General features: G+C 45.5%; 1 protein-coding gene across 2 annotated transcripts in view; it reads left to right on the top strand.

The window, feature by feature from the left end:
* The first annotated feature begins 10050 nt into the window (after nucleotides 1-10050).
* IGF2BP1 (insulin like growth factor 2 mRNA binding protein 1) overlaps nucleotides 10051-25939 on the top strand; it is a 38066-nt gene continuing 22177 nt past the window's right edge. For both annotated transcript variants that reach the window (XM_067020488.1, XM_059047144.2), the window contains exons 1-2: nucleotides 10051-10225; nucleotides 11403-11463. In XM_067020488.1, the coding sequence (XP_066876589.1) occupies nucleotides 10051-10225; nucleotides 11403-11463 (236 nt within the window). The remainder of the gene's footprint in view (nucleotides 10226-11402; nucleotides 11464-25939) is intronic.

Below are 25939 nucleotides of genomic sequence, written 5' to 3'. Positions count from 1 at the left end.
ATGTGGGATCTTCCCGCACCTAGGGCTCGAACCCGTGTCCCATGCATTGGCAGGCGGATTCTCAGCCACTGCACCACCAGGGAAGTGTGACATGCATTTTTTGTAGACTTCCCCTAAGTTTTTCTAAATGCTGTTTGAACATAATTTTTTTTTGATGTTTTAACACAAATGTAGTTTTATTTTATTAAAGATTTATGCTAGTAACTGAGTTAAGAATTTGTATACTCAGGTAAAATAAGATAAAGGAGAAAATTCAAAATAATAAGACATGTATTCAAGGAATTTTATACAAAATACTGAGTCCAAACAATATCCCCCAATTTAACTCTATAACAATGCTAAATTATCTATTTTGGGGACATCCCTGGTGGTCCACTGGATAAGACTCCACACTTCCAAGGCAAGGGGCACGGGTTAGATCCCTGGTCAGGGAACTAGGATCCCACATGCCGTGTGGTGCGGCCAAAAAAAATAAAATTAAATAAATAATCTATCTTGTCAGTAAAACTAATATTACTGAGGCTACACTTTGAAATGATATTACCTCTGTTGTATTTAATTAAGGAAACAACATAGAGACATACATCCATTACTGTATTCATGTGGCCAGTTTGCAAACTAAGCAGAGTGTAACATGAGATAGTTTTATGCCTCTCTAATCACAATCATCAGTGATGATCTATGGAATCTCATTTTCACGCCACTTAATGAAAAACTGATCAAATTTAATAATTTCAAATTTTTTAATTTTAAAATTTAGTCTATTTTAAAACTTTAATTTTAAACTCAATGTAAATCACATTTCTTCCTCTGCATTATATGTTCAGGCTTGATCTGGAACTCTTGACAGTTTATTGTGAAGGATGGTAGGAAATATAAAATATAGGTCAAGTGTACAATTTGATAAGTTTTGATACATGTATACACCCAGGAAATCACAACCCCATTCAAGAATGTGACTCAGGGGCTTCCCTGGTGGCGCAGTGGTTGAGTCCGCCTGCCAATGTAGGGGACACGGGTTTGAACCCTGGTCCCGGAAGATCCCACATGCTGCGGAGCAACTGAGCCCATGAGCCACAACTACTGAGTCTGCGCTCTAGAGCCCGCAAGCCACAACTACTGAGCCCACGTGCCACAACTACTGAAGCCTGCGTGCCTAGAGCCCGTGCTTCGCAACAAGAGAAGCCATGACAATGAGAAGCCCGTGCACCCAAGCAAGAGTAACCCCCGCTCACCACAACTAGAGAAAGCCCGCACACAGCAACGAAGACCCAACACAGCCAAAAATAAATAAATAAATAATTTTTTTTTTTTTAAAAAGAAAAGAATGTGACTCAGAGAGTGTGGGATTTTGTGTACATCCTTCAGGAGCAGAGTTTCTGTTTCTAACAACCCCCCAGCTCTCCCAAGCACAAGCCCTACTGGCCTTGTTTGAACATAATTTTTAATGGCTACATAATATTTTACTAAGTGGCTATGTTAAAATTACTTGAGTGGGGTGGGCGGGGGGGAAAAAAAAATTACTTGAAGATTCCACTACTTTTAAGCATTTATATTGCCAACATGTTTTTTCTTGACAAGCACATAACACATCCTTGTTCATTGTTGTTTTTTCTTTCAATTTTGAAAAAGATATTTTTTGCCTTCTTTAATCATGGTAAAATATATATAACATAAAATTTATAACTGTAACCATTTTAAGTGTAAGATTCAGTGGCATTAAGTACATTTACATTGTTGTGCAACCATCACACTATCTCAAGAACTTTCTTCTCCTCTTAAGTTGAAACTGTGTACCCACAAAACATTAACTACCCACCCCACCTGCTCCTCCCAAATGCTGGTACTTTCTGTCTCTGTGAATTTAACTATTCTAGGTATCTCATGTAAGTGGAATCATATATTTGTCCTTTTGTATCTGGCTTATTTTATTAAGTGTAATGTTTTTAAGGTTCGTCTATATTGTAGCAGGTATCAGAATTTCATTTCATTTCTTTTTAAGGCTGAATAAAAAGTTTTATATACTGGACTTTTGGTAGAAGTGTTACTCAGAAGTGCAATTTCTTAGTCAAATGGTATGAATTTTGAAAGGCTTTTGTTGCTTTAAACTTGTTTTCCTCCACAGTTATATGGAATGTTTTATTTCACTATAGTTTTGCTAGTGATGAGTACTATAAATTAAAAACAAAACAAAGCACTTTGCTGTTTTCATGACTGGCTTAATTTTTTCTTTAATTTAACCTGCTATAAAAATTGGTTTGCCTTCTCCTTGAGGGTTCATAGCTGTACCGATAGTTAGGATATTCAATAAACATCTACTATGGGTGGGTGACTGTACCAGACATTCTGGGAGATAGTCACCAAGATGGAAGGCTGTCCTGGAATGACATTTTTGCTTTGGATGACATACAAAATAACAAATCATTACATGGTTAATGGGGTGCTAGCTGCATTCCCAGAAGGAAGACCCTAAGAGGGCTCTTGGCAGGAGGTGCACGTAGAGTGTCCCGTGAGATTGTCATGCTGGCTGTGTGGCATCAAGGGAGATCAGGATGACAGAGAGATGTGCCAACTAACTCTGATGGTTGCCAATGAATGCCTGAAACCCTGAGTTGAGAATAATTCCGAGGCTATTCCTTTGACCAGACATGGAGAGAGGATGTTCCTCAGTGGGCAATGGGTACTGTCATGGGCACAAGACTAGGGAGTGACGAGCCCAGAGATACCCCTTGGTTGCTATTTTTGATGTAGACCAATCAGTTTTTTGGATGGCTGCATTTACTTGTAGTTCATATGATGATTGTTGAGTATTGTATTTAAAAAAGAAAAGAAGGGGAGGGGAGGGGAAATGAAAGGAAAGAAAAGAAGGAAGGAGGGAGGGGGGGGAGGGAAGGAAGGAAGGAAGGAAGGAAGGAAGGAAAGAAAAAGCACTTAACAGGCTGAGCACAGCATTTTATCTAATCACACTGACCTCATCTTCTCAGGTAGTATCAAAAGATATTTATTTTATATATATATATATACATATATATATACGCACATATACATATATATACACATATACATATATATACACACATATACATATACACATATATATATATATATCTCAGACACCTGTGTCTGAATCCCTGGGTGATAGTCTTTACCCCCATGGATTTGAAACATAAAATGCTAATAACCAAATTAGTTATAAGCAACACAAGACACAGGAAAATGATGCAAAGAAGTAAAAGTGTCCAGTGAATGTTCAGACCACACATGCTGGGAGTACAGGAATGGAGGAGCTCTGGGGTCTGAGTTACCCCGGAGTTCTCCTCAAAGATGAAACAAGTTTCCCGTTTTGGTGTATAAAATAATTCAAGCATCTCTGAATCCTTCCACTTCACCGGAAAAAAGTTTGAATGACAACAAATCAGTGATAGTGGGAGAAGAAGAAGGAAGAGGGAAGGAGTGAAGAAAAGCATAGAAAGTTTGAATAGGTATACCGATTAAAAAGAGGAAAGAAATGGGTTGAGGGGCAGAAGAGTCAGAGAATAATAAAAGGGGGAAGAGAAGTAACAAAGAAAAAAGAAAAATTGAAAAGAGGGTAAAGGTAAAGGGGGAGGAGGAAAGGAATTGACAGTGTCGGGAGTAGGAAGAAAAATGGAGGAACAAAAGGAGAGGAGGGGGGAAGAAAAAGGGGAGGGGCGGGGGGGAGGGGCGGGGAGGAAGAGGAAGATAGGGAAAGAGATCCTGAACCTCATTTCAAAGCAATTTAGAAATAACTCTAATATTGCTTCCTACACACTTTGTAAGCACATTTTAGAAATGAAAAGAAATTCATAAAAATTATTCATTTATCATACACATGCTAATCAAATACCTTCCAGTTATGTTTAAGAATGGAAGTTGTGTTCATAATAATTCTTAAAAATTTTTCAGCATTTATGGGAGAAGTGTGTAGACCAAAACTCCTTCTAGATTGTTAACCCATGAAAATTGAAATCACTTTTAGAATTGTATCTCAATTTAGTTAAACAAAGTTTTTAAAAAATAATATACTGTTAGGCTGGGTCCCTTTCCTTTTACAAAGGAAAGGTTTGTTTTACAAAGACAGATTGAAGTGTTTTTAATGAGTATTTTGCTGATGAAATATTAGTGAAATAGTATATGTATTACTTTTTTCAACTTAAAAAAAAAAAAAGTAGCATCCCCTTTTAAGCACTCAGAAACATTTAAGACACCTCGTGAAAAAGTCCTAACTAGAAACAGGAGTAAAATCAATTAATTTTATCATGAGAAGTAAATTTTTAATGAAGCGAACAAAAATATTTTGCTTTCCAGATAGAAAAAATTCTTTCAGTCTTAAAAAACATAGAAGTTATGCAGCTAAAGTCAAATTAACTCCGTGCAGTTTGATGTTGTAACTGATTCATTTTGAATTAAAATCATTTAAATACCTAGAAGATATGTAGCTTTCAAGTACAAAATTGTCTTTTTACTATTCCCACTTAAATAATATTGAGGTGTGTATTCCCTCACTTTTGTTGCTTTTTACAATTTGTTTTATTTTGAAAAATAACATTTATTTCCTTATCTTTTCTTCAATTGTACAATTTCCCCCCAAACAAACCAATAATCTATTTTACATTTTGTGCAAAATAGGGACTAAACAAAGTTGTTCATTATCTTTTAACCAAATGATTTTGGAGTGAAATGCAGTACTTGTAGTCTGAGGAATGTTATCGACCATCTCTTTTACATGTGTCAATAAGGGCTAGTGTGGTGCAGTTTAATTGACTAACAAATTGAATTTGGAAATATCCATTTTTTTTAAGTTAATAAAATAAATGATTCCCTGCCTTATCCAAGTTTCTACATTGCAAACTTGAGCCAAAACCAAAAATTGAGCAGTTTTGTCACACACATTGTGTGGCCCATACAAAAACAAATGATTGTTATTAAAGTTCTTTTTCCTCCTTGAATCTCTTCTATCTCTGGAATAAATACATTTCTATTTAAGGTTTTAAACATTGAACACTTTAAAATAATAATTTGAAGGGGGAAATTTCCTTTTCTGCTTATAATTCTCTTACATTTTATGAGTTCCCTTAAACACATAGTTATCTTTATTTGACAGGAGAAAATGCTGAATGTATTTTAAAATTGGGACAAATTTACACTTTTTCAAAGTTTATAAGCATTTAAAAGAACCACACTAAGACTTCAAGCTGCAGGAAGAAATAAAATATCTGAAGACAATAACAGTGAAAAACAAGCAAACAACAACAGAATAAACAAAAACCAAGCAAACAAAAGACAAATTCTTTCAAACACTTTGAAGTCAAAATGGCCATATGTCAGTAAATGTGAAATTTTCTTTTTCTATAGTTCATAGAAACCATAAGTTTATTTCAATATTGATTATGATTCATTAGAAAACAAAAAATGGAAAAATTCTATTTTAATGTATTTTCTTCCTAACTGCTTTCCAGTTTGTGTATGTGTCCTCTTTTTTGTAAAACATGTGACGCTTTTAAAATAGAAAGTCATTGATAACTGTTAGATTTAAAATGCAATATATATTTTGGGGATTTATCCAAAGGAGCTAATCTAAAAGAGGAAAAAGTTATATGCCCTCAAATACCTATTCAGCACTACGAACAAAAGTAAAAAAAATTTGATGTAACATATATCTAAGAATAATGATTAATGATTAACTTACATCTATTGGGCTGATGAGAACATGCTCGCTAAAAATGATCATTATCAAAACTTGGAGGCAGCATGGGAAAATACTTATGGCACAACAGCAAGTAAAAAATCAAGATATATAAATAAGATGACAAAATATAAAACTATTACAAATGGAAAACAACTGAAAAGAAATACTAAAATTAATTTTGTATGACAATGGTGGACATTGATTTTTTTTTACTTTATATTTAAATTTTTTAAGTTGTTTTATTCTCTTAATTTTTTTTCTCTCTGCATGTATTTGTATGTTCACACTGAAGGAAAATGGATCAGAGTCCCATCTTTAAAATGGAGTCAAGTTTCAGTGTTTCTGAATTCAGAGAATTGAATTATGTAACTAGACCAAACACTTCTCCAGGAAAAAACATAGAAGAAGGAGGAAGGGGGGAGGAGAACAAGAAGAATAATGATAATACTTTAAAAAATCATTATTCTTAAAGAAAACAATTTATCCTGCAGCTATACTAACTCTCACAAACTCTGCACTGAAGATTAAATTTTCCCAAATAAGTTGTGTAGGAAAAAAAATTAACAAATAAATGTTGACTAGTTGTCTTTAATTTTTAAAAAGCCAAAGAAAAGAATGATGATAAATTATGGAATCCCAAGTCACCCCATTCCTATCCCTAACCTGGGAATGTGAGTCTTGACAAGAAATAACCCTTCTCTCAGGTTAATTTTAGAGCTGGACTCACTCAGAGGGGAGAGATGAAGCACCAATCAACATCATTCAGTCTCCCCAACCTCAGCCTAAAATAGCCAGGTCACTGAGGCAAAACTGATTTGGGGGCTAAAAGGGTCTGCATCTCAGCCCCAGCTGCCTTCTCTCTCTTGTGTTCTTGCAGCCTCTGACTATACACAGAAGCTCTTGGTGGGGGTGGGGGGAGGATTAGAATTCAGTGAACAGCTCATTTTTAAAAAGAACTAATCAGTTTCAATTTATCAGTAGTTGGTAAATTTTTAATTTAATACATTTAATTTTTTCCTCTGTCATTTTAAAACATTAAAAAACTGACTAATTTCAGCTCACATTTAGACTTCTATTTTTAAATGGAAAAAAATCAACATAAAAGTGAACTGAATTCAATTATTAACTTAAATTTGTTTCCCTTTAAATTTAGGATAGGAAAAGGTGGGCTGCATTTTACAGGCGTCTAGAGAGCTGAATGAAGATTTTTGTGGGGTGTAACTTGCTTTTGTTTTAGGAATAAAGAGATAGAGTAGTGGACATGTTCCCCAGGGAGAAAACCTGAGAGGTGCTTCTATTAATTCCTAAAGATTTAAATTAAATGAAGCAAACAGCACTTAAAGTTTCTGGGAACTGGAATGCCCTCCCAAGTACCCTCTTCCTTGTTCTCAGATATAACAGAAAAGGTTTCAGGAGATCGGGGTTCCTACATAGGGAAAGGCCAAGGAACACAACAGCCTTTCTGAGACCATCTTTTAGCCCTTTCAAAAGTACACACACAGCACCAAGAAGAGTCCCCGGGCAACAGACCCACACATTCTCGCCAAGATAATTTTTTTTTCCCCTGGCCTCTTAATTTTCCTCCGAATGTTCTTTGCTCTAGTACAAAGAACATTTGTATTAGCTTGCTTTTCACTTAAGAAATTACTTATTGAATACCTACTATGTGGCAGGCAGTTTCCTGTTCGTTGGTTTGTTTAAAATTGTTTATGGTCAAGAGCTGACTGAATATTAAGAGTCAGAAACAGGGAGTACAGTCGGAGGAGGTGTGGGGGGTGGAATAGAGATACCGCCCACCTTCTTGGAGAGAAAACATTTTTTGTCTGCTCAGCAACTGATGGCTTATAGTATTTTAATTTCTGCAGACCCATGGAAAGAAAAAAATATCACGAAAGTAAAAATCCGACAAACACGTGGCTGGCAAGAACAAAACGCGGATTTGGAGGGTGGGTTTTTAAGGTGGTGGAGATGGAGAAACCGAGTAGGAAGCCCTCCCCCACCCCCACCCCCACCCCCAAGCCCCGTTTCTTTTCAGCGCGCGCGGAAAACGGGGAGGGGGACAAAGGTGGAGCGTGCAGTTCTTTAACTCCTGACTTTTGAACGGTAGAAAATCTTCTGCCAGAAGGGCGGTGCGCCGAAGTCGGAATCGGCTGACTGACTCTGCAAACACAAAATAATAACAAGAAAAAAAAAAACTAAGGCATTCATATCGGTGCAGCCAACACGTGTTGCGGAGTCGGCCCGGGCCGCAGGCGACTGAGACAATGGGGTCGGGGACCGGGAAAGGGAGAGTGACCCCCTTCCTCACCTGCCCTCGCAGCACGCGTGCCCGCGACAAAATTATTTCTCCCTCCCGCAGAACCCAGAGCAAAACCCCCGCTTCCGCCCAGTTCGAGGAGACTCTGGTATGACTGGGGGTCCACCCCCGTCCCTTTCCCTGGTTCGCTGGGTAAGGGGGCTCCAGGGTCCCCTGGCCGCGCTCTCCACCACCCGCTGGCGCCATCCCAGCCCCCGCCGCTAGAAACTCGTTGGCCTCGCTCGCCCCTCGGCCTGGGATCCCGGGTGCTGGTGGACCGCACGCCCGGCTCTGCGTAGCGTAGCCGGGACTCCGAAACGCGCGGCCAACTACCCCCTCCCCCACCGCCGAGACGGGGTGCGACCGCCCACGTGTCGCCCCTTGCCCAGTCGGGTCCGTCCCTCGGGTTCCCGGGGCTAGAAGATCCGGAACGAGTATGGTCAAAGGCGAGGGAAGGGACCAGGGCGGATCCGCTTCCCCCTCCCCAGGCGGGCGGGGGAGGGGCCGCCGCCCCCTCCTCCGAGCATAGCTCCCGCCCCTCGCTTCCCCGAGCGCGGAGCGGAAATTACCCCCTCCCCCTGCGGGTCTGACCTGGGGACGTGGGCGGGGCTTAGAGCTCGGCCCCCGGCCCTCGGCGCCTCTCCCGCCTTCCCGCCGGGATCCAAATCCCGCACCCCAAACAAAGTTCCGAGACCCGAACCCAGCGCTGGGAAAGCTGCCGTCGCTGTCGCGGGTGGGACGGGGGGAGGGTACTCCACCTGTCTGCCCCCGCGTCAGGGAGGGAGAAAGGGATCATTTAGATCTCCACCCTGTCACTCCCTGCCTGAGACCTCCCCCTTTGGTTAGCCCGGGTCCGCTCACGCGACCACTCCTCTTCCTTCTCTCCACCCCTCCCTCTCTCTCGGGGTCATCTTGGGCCGGATCCGCGCTTTCCACCAGGACCCCGAGACATTATAGTTCAACAGCCGAACCCCCGGTATGAACCTCGGGGGAATCCCGAAACATGATTTCCTGTGGATCCCTGGTTTCCAGCCACGATCCTCCGTGTTTCCAGCTTCCCAGTCCCGCGCTCGCAGGGCCCCTTGATCCTGTATCCCCCGAGGCGAGGGAGTCTCCAAGCGCTGGGGCTGGGAAGGCCGAGACCCCCCCCCCCCCACTTAAAGATCTAGGGGAATAGCGCTTTTCTTCTGAAATCACCGGCTCGCGCGACCCCCTCTTGAAGACCCCAGAGTCCTCGGCTTCTCTTTGTCTCTCTCGGCCGTCCCCCGCCTGTCAGTCGCTAGCAGTTAGCTGGCGTAGGGTGGGCAAACTCCCCCCACTCTCGACCACTCGAATAAAAAATAACCGCACATTTTATCCAACCCATTAAGAGGTGGGAGATTCTGGGCCGGACCACTCTCCCCCCAGCTAGGTCCCGGGTAGGGGGATGGGTGGGGGGCGGGGCGCCTCCCTAGGGGCCAGATTCTTGCAAGGGGGAGGGGGCAAGTAGAGCTTCGGGAAAACAGCCCCCACCCGCCCAACTTACCCGGGGGGTGAGTTGAGAGGCACCCTCCCCCCCCCCGGCCGGGAGTTTGGTGGGCTGGGCCGGGTTGGAGGGCCCAAGGGCCCGGAGGCGTCGGGGGTCTTCCCCTGCAGGGTGGGTGGGGGCTTTCACCACGTGGCTTCGCCTTTTTTTTTTTTTTTTTTTTTCCGCTCCATTTTTTTTTTTCAAGTCGATTTTATTTAGAGGCGGCGCCAGGGCGGCCGCGGAGAAACGTGACACACCAGCCCGCTTGGAGGGGTTTCGGACAGAAGGGAAGGAGCCGCGCCGCGTCGTCCGCCTCCCAGCGCACCCCGGGCACTTCTCCCGGGCCTCCCCGAACTCTCCCGCGACCTCTGCGCGCCCTCCGGCCGCCTTCCCCTCCTCGGCTCCGGACAACTTCAGGGGTGGGTTGCAAAGAAAGTTTGCGTCTGCTGCCGCCGCCTCCCGCCTCGGCCTAGGAGGCTCGCCGCCCGCGCCCGCCCGCTCGGCCTTGCCCAGGACTGCGTCCTGCCCGAGACCGCCACCATGAACAAGCTGTACATCGGCAATCTCAACGAGAGCGTGACCCCCGCGGACTTGGAGAAAGTGTTTGCGGAGCACAAGATCTCCTACAGCGGCCAGTTCTTGGTCAAGTCCGGCTATGCCTTCGTGGACTGCCCCGACGAGCACTGGGCGATGAAGGCCATCGAAACTTTCTCCGGTAAGAGTGCACCCACCTCCCCGGAAAAAGCACCGCGAAATGCCTGAACAACGGGGACCTGCTCCTCCTCTTTCCTTGCCCGCCAACTCCTCTCTGCCCCCGGCCTGCGGGGCTTGGCCTCGGTACCGACTCCCATCCACCTTCTCCGACGCCCCCTCCATCCCCCCTCTGGCCCCTCACGCGGAAATATTCGGCTTTCCTCGCCCCTTCCTCCTAGCCCGAGATGAAGAGCTGGAGGCTTTAGTGAGGTGATCTTCCTAGCCCCCCACCGACGGGGCGGGAGTCCCTGTTGGCAGGAGTGGGGGGGGTTTCGCCACCGAGGCGAACTCAGTCTGGGCGCCCTACGTCAGTCCCTCGGTGTCCGAGGCTGGACGCCCCCACCCCGTGCGCACCCCCTCCCCTTCCTCCGCCGTAGGCCTTTCCGGGCTGGGAAGGGGTCCCCGCTCCGCTCCCGACCTCCAGGGTTTCCGTGGGGACGGCAGCCTTCGGGCCTGACCTGAGAGGAGCGGGGTCCCGCCTACCGCCCAGGGCCCGGGGCTTGAGCCATTTTGATTTGAAAGTGGGGCGTGAGCGGGGTGGCGCGGCGGCGGCGGCGGCGGGTCGCCATGCTGCTTCCCGAGACGCCCAGGCTGGGCCGAGAGCCGCGCGCCGCGGCCGCCGGGGACCCTCCCCGCGGGGCCCAGCTCCGCTCTCCCGGACCTCGCCTCCCGGCCGGCCCCGACAGGTGACCACCCCGCCGCCCGAAGCCCTTCTCCCTGGCTCGATAGGAAAATAAAGTTTCATTCTGCAGCCCCACCCCCACCCCCAGCCACAGACTTTGGGAGAAACGGGGAGCCCTTTCTCGGCCCCTTCTCCCCACATCTGGGAGCCGTAAAGGCAGCCGGCCCACACGGACGCCCTCGCACCTCCCCCAGATCCGGTTCCTAGAGCCGTCCACTACTCGGCTACCTCAGTGAGAGAACAAAACAAAAATTCAGAAAACACGATAATGAATTTAGAGAGTCCACCATTCCCCAGGCGACCTTTTCGCATCCAGCTGCGGAACCCACTACCTGGATTCCTAGGAAGATCTCAAAACCCAGCAACTCCTGAATTACTGATTTCTCCTTCCTTTTGCTGCCCCCCCTCCCCCCTCCCGTCCAAGCTCTCATGTTGTCTTTTTCAATTTAATCTTTAGGGAAAGTGGAGCTGCAAGGAAAACGCCTAGAGATTGAACACTCTGTCCCCAAAAAACAAAGGTAGGAAAGAGCTCTTCTCTGGGGAGGGGGTCAGCCTGGGGGCGCTGAAAGGCTGTGTTCAGGGGTCCATAGTGTCTCCAGTGGAAGAAACCCATTACTGTCCTTCCCACCCCCAACTCCGGATGTTGGGGGCAGGGAGGGAAGATTGGCTAAGATCTTGTAATGGGTGGTTTACAGCTTGTAAAAAAAAAAAAAAAAACAAAAAACTGAGGCTGGGGTGGGCTAGGAGATGTTACTTGGAGAAGTAAAAGGGAGAAAAATCAATAGAGGAGAAACGTTGTGGAGTTTGTTCAAGGTGTGTGGGACCATTTTTGTGGGGAAGCTAAAAATCTTTAGAGAGTTGAGACTCATGGACATTCAGCAACTTTCTAGCAGGACTGTTTTTCCCCCCCTTCCCTCACCATAATTCTTAAGTGGATTGGGAGGGGGCACCCTTTGATTCCCTAGGGGAAGTGGAATGAATTCCTGCCCCCCAAAGAATTCTGTGTTTGTGCTTTATTTATATTTCTGCAACAGGCAAGGACATTATTTTTTTCACAGACACCTACCTCTAGTTCCTCCCATCACACATCCTCCCCTCCCAACTGGATTTTGCAAATATGCTTTGGCTGTACTATCCTTTCTGAGCCCCCCACCCCCACTCCTTCAGTCCATTGTTGCAAGGGGACCGACCATCTGGGGTGAGAGCTTTGTGTTCAGGCTGTGAGCTGGGGCTCTGGAGGGTCTAGAACTCCCTGGATGAATGGGGTGTGTGTGTGTGTGGGGGGGGGGGGTAAGAGAGAGAGAGAGAGTGTGTTCCAATACCTTCCTATCCTCACTTCAGCAAAGGGGGTAACTCTTATCATGTTATCCCCAAAGCTGATTCATGGTTCAAATCTTTCATTGAACTCTGGCTGGGATGTATAAGGGCAGAGTCTTTCTGCTTTCTCAGGCCTGACTTTAAACATGTTGACAGTGCAGAGTTTTCTCTCATGTTGCAGCCCCCAGTAAATCTTTGATCTTCTCCTCGCTTTCTCCCCTCATTTCAACTGGAAACTTGCTGCATTTTAGAATAGTTCCTGGCCTTTTCTGGGTGGGAAGGTGGAGGTGGGTGGCTATGTTTTTCTGAAGGCAGTTAAGAGAGTCTAGAAAGTTTAATGTGAGAAAAATCTGTTCAGTGGTTTAGCTTGAGATATTTAAGTAACTTGGAACTGTTGTTTTCTATAGATGATCAATATGGCTTGTAACTATGTTTGTAGAGTTTGTGATTTAACCTCAAGTGCTTGAAATACTCTGTTATTGGAAAGGCAATTAGAGTTAGGAGTAAAGAGGCAATAAAATCGGAAGAAAAAAATAAGTCTTATTTATTATTTGGAAGCATTTCCTGGAGATGGGAATGAGAGAACTATGTACACTGACATCAGTAGATCTGCTGAGAAGATAGTGGATAGTTGAACTGAAAGCTGAGTGTTTGAAACATGTTGATGGACAATAACCAGAATAACTGGAATTCTGAAATATATGGGATTTTTTTCTTTTGCTCTAAAGGATGGTTTAAATTTTAAAGGGAATGAAGTGATAAGCAAGAATATAGCAAAACGTGATGAAATGGAACCCAAAACATTTATATTTTAATTTTCATGGTGCTCAGTGTTTATGGATCTTTTCTCCTAAGCCATCTGCTTGCTTTAAAGCCATTTTTAGGCTCCTTCTTGTTCCCTCCAAAATGTATTACTGAGGGCTCCTTTGAGTTGGGAAGGGGTGGGGTTTGTGAGGAGTGGGTACAAAATCTTCCCTTCCACACCCATATTCAATCTTTTGTGTATTCTCCCCCCCTTCCTGAAATTATTTTTGAGCACAAACATTGAGTCAGTTGTGTTTTGTTTTTTTCTCTGAGTGGTGGTAAGGCACTTCATTTTTCTAGAATGAATCAATTTTTGAAGTTTTAGGATTTAAAAAAAGAAAGTTTGTTTTCATGAAGTCAGTTTGCTCTATCATTTTGTCTTTGCGGAAGCATGTTGTGGTATGTGTTTTTAGTCTGTCTGAAAGTATTTCTTCAGTTGGTTTGTTCCTGGCTTTTTCAGTCTCATGGATGTATAGAACAGGAACTAGTTAATTAACTATGACTAATATATTTTAAGCAAAATGAACAATGGTGCATATATATGTATTTTGTGTGTGTGAATATATATTGTTTTTACTGTTTAAAATAGAGGAGAACTCTTCTTGATGTACTCAGTTCCAAATGAATTACGACTTTTTAAACATTTCTAAGAGATTCATAAAAACCTGGCAACCTAAATGTTCCTTTTTTTTTTTAAAGAGGGGGGTTATCAAGAAAAAGATAATATTTTTTAGCAGTTAAATCTAACTGATTTTGAAGTATTAATATATTTTGTTTTAACCTTGTATCTATTTGCTAAATATAATTTATTCCTTTTTAAGAACTCGAGAGACTGAACATTAAGTTGAAAAACTGAAAACATTTAAGTTGAATTTTTTAAATGGGCGGCGTTAAATTTCTTTGAGATCACCTTCCCAAATACCCTCTTAGTCAGTGTTGGAATTTTGGTCAAGAGTTTCAGCTTATTGTTGAGAATTTGTATATATTCACTGTCAAGTATTAGGACAAAGGAGGAAAACCAAAAGCATTTTAAAGACAGTTGTGGAAAGGATTTGCATGTGTTTTTTTGTTTGTTTGTTTGTTTGAATTTGAGACACTTGAGTAAAGGTAAAGGGGTATCCTGTTAGTGAGGCTTGGGTATTTGGGGAAAAAATTCCTTAAAAGGGAATTAAGTTGTTGTTTCATTTGCCACTGTGTGTGCCTTTTTCTAGAGGAATGTGGCCTAAAGATAGCATACCTCCTGTCCACTGGTGTCATCAAAATAAAAGTTGTTGCTGTTAAGAAAAAAAGTGAAGAGATTTACTGCATTTCTCTAGGTGAAACGTGTTCAAATAAAAGACTTTGATTTCCTAAGGCAGATGAACGGTTGTTTTCTCTGACTTAAGATGTGGTGGGCTAATAACACTTTCCCTTAAATTTCTAACTATCAAAACACATAAAAATTGGTCTCCTAGCCCTATAAGTGTGAGAACTCTCAGAAGAGAAAGTATTCAAACTGAATTCTGATTTTACGGTTTAATTTTCTGGAGTTAGTTGCTTTAAAAATCTCTGCAAAGGGATGTCTTGTTAAGTGGCAAAAATATTTTTAAGTGACTCGCAGAGACTCCGAAGAAATAATTGGATCACTAAATGTTTTCAAAACAGACAAAAATTTTGCCTTCAGAAATGGGTTTGCCTTTAAGGAAAATTGTTCTTATGGGCTGAAAATTAATTATGGGGGTTGTTAAGAAACAAGGGAATGTCTTTAAAAAACAGCTATAAAGGAGGACAAGTACTAGGGTGGGAGTACTTGCAGGCACTTTTGCCTTAGTGGTTATGGTTGAAAGATACGTCTGACCAGATATTCAACTAGTAAGTTTAAAGTAGAAACGGTTTGTGACACTTTTAGTAAAAAGGTTTTCTTACTAATATCAAGTTTTTGAGTTTTAAATAAGTTGATTCTTAATTTTTCTGTGCTGTTTGGAGGAAAGGTGGAAATCAACTCACTTTCTCCATTTTAATTTTCACCTAGAAAATGTTTACAAATTCATAAATTAAGTTCTTTTCACTGCTAGAGAAATCTTTAACTTGTTATTTAGTGCTCAGTATTTCAGGGTGACTTTCCTAAAGACAGTGGTATATGACTATCCTTTGGAAGAGTTGTAGGTTTCCAAAACACTTTATTTTCTAACCCAAAGTAGAAAGATGAAATTTTACTCCAGTGGTTTCCCAGATGGAGAACTTTTGAGTAAAGAGGGGGAAGAATTGTAATTCCCATCACTAATTTATTCAAAGTATAGTTAACTGTTTCAAATGAAAAGTTTTAAATGGCATAGATTTTGCTGGAACAAGAGCAAAACATTCTTTCTTGTAATTATGTTTTAGAGACAAAATACATGACATTACCATTGGAAGAGTCTTGATTCTCAAAGGTCCAGAGCTTCTGATCTTTTAAAATTACCTTAATATATGTCATTTGAGTCATATTTTATGTGTTTGGGTACTTTTAAGGCTTATTTTTTGAGCTTATTTATTCTATAATGTGTAACAGCCAGTTGACAAAGATACCATTGAGATTGGCTAGTGAGTATAAAATTTTAAAACATTAAAATTTTAGTTAAGTGAAAAGAGGGAGGGTTTTTGTGTTGAAGAGATACGTATTGGTTGTACCTGTATTGATTTTCGTGTGTGTGTGTGTGTGTGGGGGGGTGGTAGTGTTGGTGATGTTGTTATTAGAATAAATGTATGAAGCAAAGGCGTTTGAAGAACAGACATTTTGCCAGCTGTTAGAATTTAAATTCAGTCTTGTTCGCTCCCCATCCTCTTAAAAGATTCTTAAAATGTGGCTAATGCCTTCCAGAAAGTGCAGCTTAGATTTTGGGATGGGAGTGTTTGGGAGAGAAAAGAGGAGGAGGAAAAAGCAGCAGGGGAGACTGGAAAAATCAGACGAGTTAGTCCTGGGTTGGAAATTCCAGACGGGGAAAAAAAAAGAGAGGGGGAGAGAGAGAGAGAGAGAGAGAGAAAAAGAGCGAGAGAGAGAGAGAGAGAGAGAGAGAGAGAGAGGGAGAGAGAGAGAGAGAGAGAGAGAGGGAGAGAGAGAGGGAGAGAGAGAGAGAGAGAGGGAGAGAGAGAGGGAGAGAGGGGGAGAGAGAGGGAGAGGGCGAGGGCGATGGGGGTTGGGGTGGATTGCCCGCTTCCCTTTTAAAGAGGAGCGGCTGGAGGCGCACAGCGACCCACGGGAGAGGGGATCGCAGACACCAGGTTTGGAAGACCGGGTGGTAGATTCAGCCCAGGGCAAGGCGATTTTTGCTTTCGGAGTTGCCTGCCTTTCCTTCGCTTTTTCAAAAAACAGAGAAAGTCGCGGCGGCGCTGGAGGCGCTTCCTGGAGAGCCCGCGCCGGCCCCGCTGCCCTTCCCCGCCCGCCGCAGACCAAGCCCAGCCCCGGCCTCGCAATCTCTGCCCGCTCCGCGCAGGGGCCCTCGCCTGCCTTTGAACCAGACCCTGCCCGGGAACATCCGCAGGCCTGGGTCTCCGATGAGGGCTTCCTTTCCCAGGGTCCCGAGACCCCTGGCTGCGGCGCGCCAGCCCACAGCCTCGCCTTCGTTCTGGGAGCCCCCAGATCCCAAATTTCGCCGCGGCTTCCCCAGCCTTCCCCACTGGGAGAGGTCCCAGGCCCCGCGGTGCAGACCTTCCAGCGCCCGCGCTGTCTCAAGACCTTTACATTTTAAGGCAAAAGCTAAAGGCTGGAGGGTGATTGTGGAGTGAAGAGTCAGGGGAGGGAGGAAAAGAGCAGGTCAGGGGAAAGTAAGAGGATGGAGAGGTGGAGAGAAAATGGAAGTGCATGTTAACTGTTGCCCTCTCCCAGGAGCTGAGGCCCCTTGGCCATGGGGCATAGAACCTTGGAGAGTTAACAGCGTCGCATAATCTGTAATCTTCAGTAGATGGACTGGTGTCCCTACGTCCCAAAGGCTGACTGAAACAATAACAAAGGGAGTAATAATAACCAGAGGTTCTATGATGGGTTTTATTTATGTTGTAAAAGATTGACAACAGGTCTTCCAGTTGGCCACTGGCGAGGCTTTGAAGATCTTTCTCAGGGTCTCAGCCAGTATTTAACTCCATGCTAATGTCAAATTTGCATAATACCATTTCCACCTGTGCCCAGTCCACACCTTTTTAAATGTCTGTCCAAATAAGAAAAGGTCTCTCCTCAAAAAACGTGGAATCAAAATGTATGCTTTTTTGGTTATTGATAAAAGTTTGATTTAGCTAGAAAATGATCAACCAGGAGAGCGGCTGTGACAACACAAACCGTTTCAAGGGCGCATCGCCAGCAGGGAGATGTCCAGTCCCCAGTTTGTTAACTGCATTCTAGTAGAAGAACTTGAGTTTGTTCAAAGGGGGCTCTGTACTTTTTAGTGGGTCCAAGGGGTCATCCTAGTATTGAACGAGCAGAGCCAGCTTTGTAAGACCTGCTTCTCCTTTGCAGCCAGTAGGATTGCAGTAAATAGTCATGGAATTAAGGAACAACAGGCTGGAACAAGCTTTCACCCTAAACGCAGACTGCTGAAATAAAACGTGTGTTGATTATGGGTAAATCACAGGAGAAAAGTAGGTCTGGACCTCATCATTTTAATATAGTTGGAGAAAACCTGATTGCGAAACACTGAAATGTAACTGTATACAGAACAAACACCACCAGAAATGCAGTCCTAGTGCAGAAGTCCAGGCTTCCAGGATTTGATGTTCTGGTCGTGTGGCAGAGAGCAGAGAGCATGGCGAGCCCACCAGTAAACTGCTTTTGTATGAAATACAGAGCAAGCAGCTGGATGAGTAAAAGAATTTTTTACTGGATTGTCCAGATATTTTCAACACCCCTAGGACAAGTCTGATTATTAGACAAGTGGCATTTTGGTGGCTAAAGGTGTATAAGTGACCCACTAGGATGGGTGGGAATTTTCGCCATAGTTTAGGGGGGAGGGTTGTGGAGAAAATCTCTGTTAGAGAGGAGACAGGAGAAGTGGAGGATCTCTCTTCATTTTCTCTTTCCCTCTCCAGTGTATCTGTTTTGTGGATTCTAGTCAACCCTTTCAACATTTCCTTAGGAAAAGTGGGTTAAGGAAGGCTTCAATTTTTATTCATTTTGCGTTAGTTTCAGTTAAAATATTAGTCCTTCATCCAGATGTTTTGGCCACTTGAAATGGAAAATGTTGTCTAAGTGAAGTTTGATTGGATAGTTTAATTGATTGGATATAGTTAGAATCTTTTAAGAGGAGAAATCAGAGAATTTAGAAATTTAAAAAAAAATTGTTTTGTGTAAAGGTTGTTTGTGGAGTCTGAGTTCTTTGGCAACAGGAGCAGGGAGGACAGGAATCATTTTCAGAATTCTTGAGGCTCAAGGAGGGAGGAAGCTCTATTATTAGGTCAGAGTCTCATGACCTACCCTAGGTCCCTCACTCAGTCCTACAGGAGTGTGGAGGAAAGGTCTCTCCAGGAGAGCTCAGTGCTCAAAAACAAGAGTTTTGGAGTCAGGCAATGACTGGGAAACTGGAAAAGTTACTTAACCTCCTTGAGCCGTCATTGCCTTAACTGTAAGTTGGTGTTATTACACATTAGCTATTATTTTTCTTTGTTTCCCATGTGGACCTGTGCCTCCTGTCTTTGGACTGTGTGTAACAGCTTGGCCATATATCTTAGGCAACAGGTACGGTGTTCAGGTATACTTCTGTGAATATGGCATGTATTTTATGTGGAACAATGATGTATAGGCATATTGAGGGGGATTTGTGTGCAGGATGCTTTTGATAAACCTGTGTGCTGAAAGGAAAGGCCACCTTATGGAAGAGGGAGATGAAGCTCATCAGGGCAACCTCAAGAGCCCCTAGATGTGGACCCTAGCACTGTCTCTTAACCATCCTATTAGGAGAATGGAGCATACATTGCAATGTTGATGCCCTCAACCTGGGCCAGGTTCCTCGCTGAAATTTCACACTTTGGTGCTCCTGTCAAAAGTGCATGTAGGGTAGGGACTTGATGAGAGGAGAACTATCTTAATTCTGCAAATGAGGTGTTGTAAGAATTCAGGATGAAGGGGACTGTGTAAGTCCTTTTGGGGGTCTGAGGAAGAAGAAATGGGCAGCTTCCCCTATTTAGTAGGAGATGGGCATGTTTGTCCTGAAGTTCTCTTCTTGCTTAAGCTAACCAAGTAGGCATTCAGGAGTTGGGGACCCTTGGATGAGGAGGAAGTGACTGCATACATGGCTCCCCTTCCCGTGCCTCTTAGATGGCAAAGGCACAGTGGTCTCAGTTTCTCTCCCTGGTCTGGAAACAGTCCCCAAAGGTGTGCTCAGGACCCACCTTGATGTCCACTTACTTTTTTCAGCCCTCCCTGCCCAAAAGGTACAAACTCACAAACCCACAGACTTATAGCCCCTTTCCACATCTCAGTCCAGGGAACGAAGGTTGAATCTTCTCTTAGTGGGGTGGGGAGAAGGGCTTCCAATCCGGATATGGTTTTAGGCCATTTAACAGGCTTTTGACTTTATTCAGTTACTATAAAGGATTTTACAGTTAGATTATGCGGAATGATGTGTGTTGCCTCTTTTCTGGGGTGGCATTTGGGATTACTTGGGGCTTGTCACCTTTCCATTAGGTATGCTGAGGAGGAGGAAATGAGGGGAGAGAGCAACTAGAGTGGGGCCTGTTGGGTGGAGTAAGCTTGTTGAGGCTATCTATTCAGAGTTAGACATATTTATGCCACTTCCTCCTCCAGGTCTCTAAGTTGCTTGGGAGGGGAAGTCCAACTGTAATAGAGAACAGTTGCTTTGGCAGGATTTGGAGACGGAACCCTAAATTAAAGGGCAAAGATGATCCTTCAGAGACGTGGCTGTTGGTGGCTGCAGCCAGTGTGTTCTGAGCGAGGACGAGATGTAAATAGGATGTTGGCTGTGGAGACGGCAGGGTTAAGAAGAATAATCTCTTCACTTCTTTTCTAGAGTGTCCACTCCAGCAACCTTTTATTTAATGTAGAAGGGAAAATCTAGCTGACTGAAGTTATTTTATAGAGAGGTTTCCTCCCAATGTATATTACCATTTGATTCAAAGCCGCTTCTGCTGACTTTTTAGAATAGAGTGGAGTCATATCTGTCCAGAATAAGCTGTGGGAGGCAAGAGGTGGAATAAAATGATCTTCACGAACCTCATAACCTCACAGATCTCTCAGATCATCTTTCTTTCACTTTCCCACCCCTGCCCCTGACCATCTTGAGTAGTTTCCTTTAAACCTTTTTTCTTTTGTGTGTGTGTGTGTGTGTGTGAGGGTGGGGGGCATGCCTCACTGCATGGGGGAGCTTAGTTCCCCAACCAGGGATTGAACCCCTGCCCCCTGCCTTGGAAGTGCAGAGTTCTAACCACTGGACCACCAGGGAATTCCCTAAACTTCTAACTAGAAGAGGAATGATGCCTGTCTAGGCCCACGTTCCTTTGTTCTCCACTTCAGAACACCACATGGTCAGCCACTTTAGCCTGGGTGTGTGGGGTTCTTGCCAGTCAGTCATTAGCCATGTTTTGGAGATGGAGTGGGGTGTTAATTTTAAAAATATATATTTACAACTAAATCATGTAAGAAAATATTTACCATGGTATAGACATCTGATAGCTTGCATATTGCTCCAAAGCTTGGTACTTCTAATCATGCATTCATTCACACATGTATGCATGCAACCACTTATTTTTATCTGTTCAGAGTCTACTATTTATTTATTTTTAATAAATGTATTTATTTATTTATTTTTGGCTGTGTTGGGTCTTCATTGCTGCTGGCGGGCTTTCTCTAGTTGCAGCGAGCGGGGATTACTCTTTGTTGTGGTGCCCCGGCCTCTCATTGCGGTGGCTTCTCTTGTTGCGGAATATAGGCTCTAGGCGTGAGGGCTTCAGTACCTGTGGCACATGGGCTCAGTAGTTGTGGCGCACGGGCTTAGTTGCTCCGCGGCATGTGGGATCTTCCCTGACCAGGGCTCAAACCTCTGTCCCCTGTATTGGGAGGCGGATTCTTAACCACTGCGCCACCAGCGAAGCCCCAGAATCTGCTACTGACATGCCCTCTGTCAGGTTATAGAAATATAAGGAAGAACAAACAAAAGACCTTGGTCTTTAGAGTGGAGACGGCACAGAAATACAATTTATCGGATTATTTTTCTCCAGGAGCTTTTAGGTTTCCACCTCTATCCTTTTTTTGTTTTTGCTAAGCTGCATGGCACAGCCAAAAAAAAATTTTAATTTGAGATTAAATTTCATTTTTATATTAAAATTAAAATTAATATGAAATAATTAAAATAATTTTACCTAGTAAAATATACATAACATAAAATTTACCATTTTTAAGTGTACAGGTCGGGTGTATTAAGAACATTCACAGTGGTGTGCAACCATCCTCTCCGTTTGTCTCTAGAACTCTTTTCATCTTGCAAGATTGAAACTGTACCCAGTAAACAGTAACACCCCATTCCCGCCTCCCTCTGGCCATATTTAAAGCATCACCAATTTTGATTCTTACATGGTGGTCACCTCCTCATTCTGTATAAAATGGGGGTCTTTGCCTGACCCCTCTCCTGAATTAAACATTTGATTATTTATTGGGTTTTTATTTAGCATTATTGGGTCTTTTTCAGGGCAGGGAAGGGAGACATAGGGAGAAGAAGCTGCACAAAAGAGGTGCAAGATAAAATTACTGCCCTCCAGTATTTTCACTGTAAATCCAGGAAAAGCTGTGGGACAGCAGAGGCTAAGAGACTGCAATGAGAGGCACACAACCTCAGGAACTAGGCTTTGAGTGAGCTTAAGCTGTGGTTTTGGAGGACAGGCAGAAAAAATAGGAGTGGATTCAGGAGAGCACTGTGGACAGGCAGGGAGATGTTTGTGGGAAGACAACTCTTCTGGAAGAGAGGGATGGCATCCTAGTGGGGAGAGGCCCCCAGGTAAGTATGGCAGATGTCCATAATTTCCCTTATTGAGCATCTTCTTTTCTCTAGAGCTCTGTGTGACGTGCTGTGGGTCAAAAGACGAGTTCCTTCTGCAATAGGGAACACAGGGCTTCCCTGGTGGCGCAGTGGTTAAGAATCCGCCTGCCAATGCAGGGGACACGGGTTCGAGCCCTGGTCTGGGAAGATCCCATGTGCCGTGGAGCAACTAGGCCCGTGGGTCACAACTACTGAGCCTGCGCTCTAGAGCCCGCGAGCCACAACAACTGAGCCCACGTGCGGCAACTACTGAGCCCGCGTGCGGCAACTACTGAAGCCCTCGCGCCTAGAGCCCGTGCTCCGCAACAAGAGAAGCCACTGCAATGAGGAGCTCATGCACCGCAACTAGAGAAAGCCCACGTGCAGCAACAAAGACGCAACGCAGCCAAAAATAAATAAATAAATATTTTAAAAATGCTTTAAAAAAAATAATAGGGAGCATTTATTGAGTATCTGTCTACTCAGAGCTAGGCACTGTTTCTTCATTGAATCCTAAGAACCCTGCAGGCATTAGTCTTCCTTCCACAGAAGAAGAAGCTGGAACTCTTGAGTGGTTATGGTAACTTAGCCAAGGTCATACCTTGAATACTGGTGCTGGGTTTCCCAGGCCTTTCTACCTTCAAGGCTGAGCTCTCTTAGAAGGCGGGAATAGCTGATCCTCTAACATTCAGAGTTGAATGTTTTGGCGGGGAGAGCATAAGGTTAGCAAATAAAAACATGCCCAACATTAACTTCTCCCTTCTCTGAGCCTCCTTCCTCCGTAGGTGTTTCATGCTTGCCTTGCATTATTTTTCCTCTCACCATTGGGATTTCTCAGGCAATCTTGAGTGGTTGAAGAAAACCAAGAACATTCTCCCCTTGTCTGGGCAGCTATCATGGGAAATGGGAATTCTGCTTTTAATGAAAAAATCACGCAAAGGGGGCTGAATGAAGTGGAGAAGGACTTGAGTGGTTTAGGATTCAGGCGTCAACCTCAGTTTGCCCTTCTGCCAGGTGTGTGCACACTGTGGGATCTGGGGTCAATATCTTCCTGGGCCTCGTGTCCTCATATGAAGCCTCCCCATCTCCATGAACCCCGCAAAATAAGCTGGGTAGCTATTTTGAGTTCTAAGAGCTTCCATCCTTTGGCATTCCTGTAGGTGCCAGGGCTGGCGCTTTGGGCTACTTTTTTTTTTTTTCCCCTTCCCCTTTCCTTTTGTTTGGGTTCAAACCTGGGGAAAATGAGAGGTTGGGGGGAAGGGCGCAGGGATCGAGTGGCTTCCCCTCCCATCCCCCCCGCCCCTCCTAGCAGGAAGGGACAAAGAGTTGACCTTTGTTACAAGCCTGCAGAATCATAATTCATAGCTCATACATGTTTTTGAGGAGCGAGAACCCAGTTACCTTTGCCTGATGAGCAGGAGCCGGCTTCATGGTGTGGTGACAGTGGCTGGCGAGTGTCAACTTGGGACTAGGCACTTAACCTCTCCGAGCTTCTTTTTGAACTGCAGAATGGAAATAAAAATATTCTCAATCTTCTGTGGTTTAGAGGCTCAAATCAACCTGTGTTCTAGGCTCATAGGAGAGTGTGGATTGTAAACCCTGAAGTACTGTGTATTGATGACACCCCAAGAGGGCAGACAAAAGAAGGTCATTCGCATCCCCAGACAAATGCCCTACTCTGCATGGAGGTGTGACTCTTCGATTATAAATTTTCTGTAGCGGCTCCCAGAACGCCCTGGGAGGGGAGGGTCTTTTTTTCGAGGCCCGGAAGGCCTCTTGGTTCCGCGCCCCCAGCCCACCCCACTCCCAGGCCTCAGTTCCTGCCTTCTCAGTGGGAGGCCTCCCGCCCGGGTCCTGCCTCCTCCCACAGCCCAGCCGAGGTCTCCAAGGAATGCCGCCTCCCGGGCCATTTTCTCCCCTTCTGCTTCTGCGGCCCCACTTCCAGCCCCCTCCCAGCCCCCTGCCCCCAGCCGGTTCCCACTTAAATGCTTGCAGGCCTGTTCGCAGGCGGGAAGCCCCCTCCCCCACAGGACCACCTCAGTCAGCCCTGACCACGGGGAGGTCGGGTCTGGATTTACTAAAGGACCCCGGAGGGGGAGCCTGCCCCTCGCTGGCTGCCTGGCTCACTGATGGGGTCGGGTTTCGGCCGGTGGCTCTGGAGAGAGAGAGACAAAGGGCAAAGTCCTGGTCCCCACCCCCACCCGGCAGCCCCCGGCGCGTGTCCCCTCCCCCTCCGGGCCCTGCGCGCGTAGCCCAGGGCCCCCTGGGCCGGGTGGGACCGGCTGGGGAGAGTCGGGACGCCGAGGGGGTTCTGGCGGCAGAACGTTCTAGACCGCTGGGCCCCGCAGCAGAGGGGGCCCCCGGGGACATCCTCTGTCCCCCTCCTTGTGCTCTGCCGACTCGGCCCACCCAGCGGCCGGGGTGCGGGGCCGAGCGCTCAGCCTCCCCTGGGTGAGGTGAGAGGAGCTGGGGGAAGGGGCCGGCCCACGTGGGGCACAGGCCCGGCGACGCCAGCCCGGCCGCTCAGCTGCTCGGCCCTTCTCAATTGCCCGTTCATGAGGACTCCCCTCCTCCCCCCCAGCTGCTGCCAGCCCTCCCCCACTCTCAGCTGCTGCCGCCCTTCCCCGGCACCTCTTTCTCAATTGCCCTGCCCGCGCCTGCTTTCCGCCCCGCCGCCGTCCCCTGGGCTGTTAGAGACCTTGCCCCTGCTTCCCCCCAGGATGGATGAGAACCGTCTCGAATGGTGCTGTCGTGACGCCCTGGCAGAGTCTGGGGCTGGGGAGAAAGACCTCTACAGAGAGGGCTCCCGCACAAGCTAGGGCAGAACTCAGGATAGGTGTCCATCTCAGAAGAGAGTTGTTCTGATGAAGACCTACATACACACTGGAAAGAAATAAACAGCAGCTTCCTGAAGTTTTCGGCCACCAACAGGTCTGTGTTGGCAGCTGTGGAGAGGAGACAAGGATTCCGTGAGGTTGTTAACCTGCTGTTGGAGGGACACACCAGAGCGCCTTTCCACTAGTAGGGTGAATTAGTATTTTTCAGCGTATGCCGGCATGCATTCTCATCCGTTAGCAGGAACACTAACAATTCCAAGAAGTACCCAAACTAGGGTCTTTCTCAGTGCAAATTGTGAGTTGCGGAAAACTGATTTCTCTTGAGTCTGGTCTAGTATCCTTTTCTTTGCTTCTCTGCCTCAAAATCCTAGCCTGGAGCTGTGCTTCCAAGCTTGCTGGTCCCTCCTGAGGAGAGAGCCTCTCCACCTTGCTCCATGTCCGGGGCATGCCCCATAGGCCTTTCCTCTGGGTGTCAGCTCCACCCTCAGCCAGGTCTCTGGGCCAGAGTGTCAGACCTTTTGGCTCTTAAGCTTTCTGGAGAGATGCTGACATCTCCACTGGGAGGTGAGCTAAACCAGCGTCTCTAGTGAGGCTGGGGCAGGAAATGGTCTTTCTAGCCCCCGTCCACCTTTCCCTCTGTCAGAGCGAATTAACACCCGCCGCCCCCAAGAAGACCCTGGAAATGCTTCCCATTGCCAGCCAGAGAAGGCAGGTGAGCAGCGTCCCCAATGGTTAATTTCTTGTCCACACCATCGCTGCCCGCACCAACAGGGTTGCACTGCTTTTACACCGGGTCACCTCTTCTGTTTGTCTCCATGCATTAAGTTTAATCTGGTGGCTTCATCACGTCTCGCACTTCACACTGTGTAGGGCCCAGGAGGCCAGCTCTGGCTCTAGGAGCCCCTCAGGTGAAAGAACACGGTTCTAGGCAGAGGGAGGGAGTGACAGTTGGCCCAGGCCGACTTGGAATTTGACTGGAAAGAGCTCCACTGTCTCAGCTTCTGTTTTGGCTTCCTCTGGCACTGCCTAGATGGGCAAGAAAAAAAAAACGTGAGCTCTCT

This window comes from Kogia breviceps, chromosome 19 (genome assembly GCF_026419965.1).
Source record: "Kogia breviceps isolate mKogBre1 chromosome 19, mKogBre1 haplotype 1, whole genome shotgun sequence".
Classification (NCBI taxonomy): Eukaryota; Metazoa; Chordata; class Mammalia; order Artiodactyla; family Physeteridae; genus Kogia; species Kogia breviceps.
This window is presented reverse-complemented; position numbering and strand designations above follow the sequence as displayed.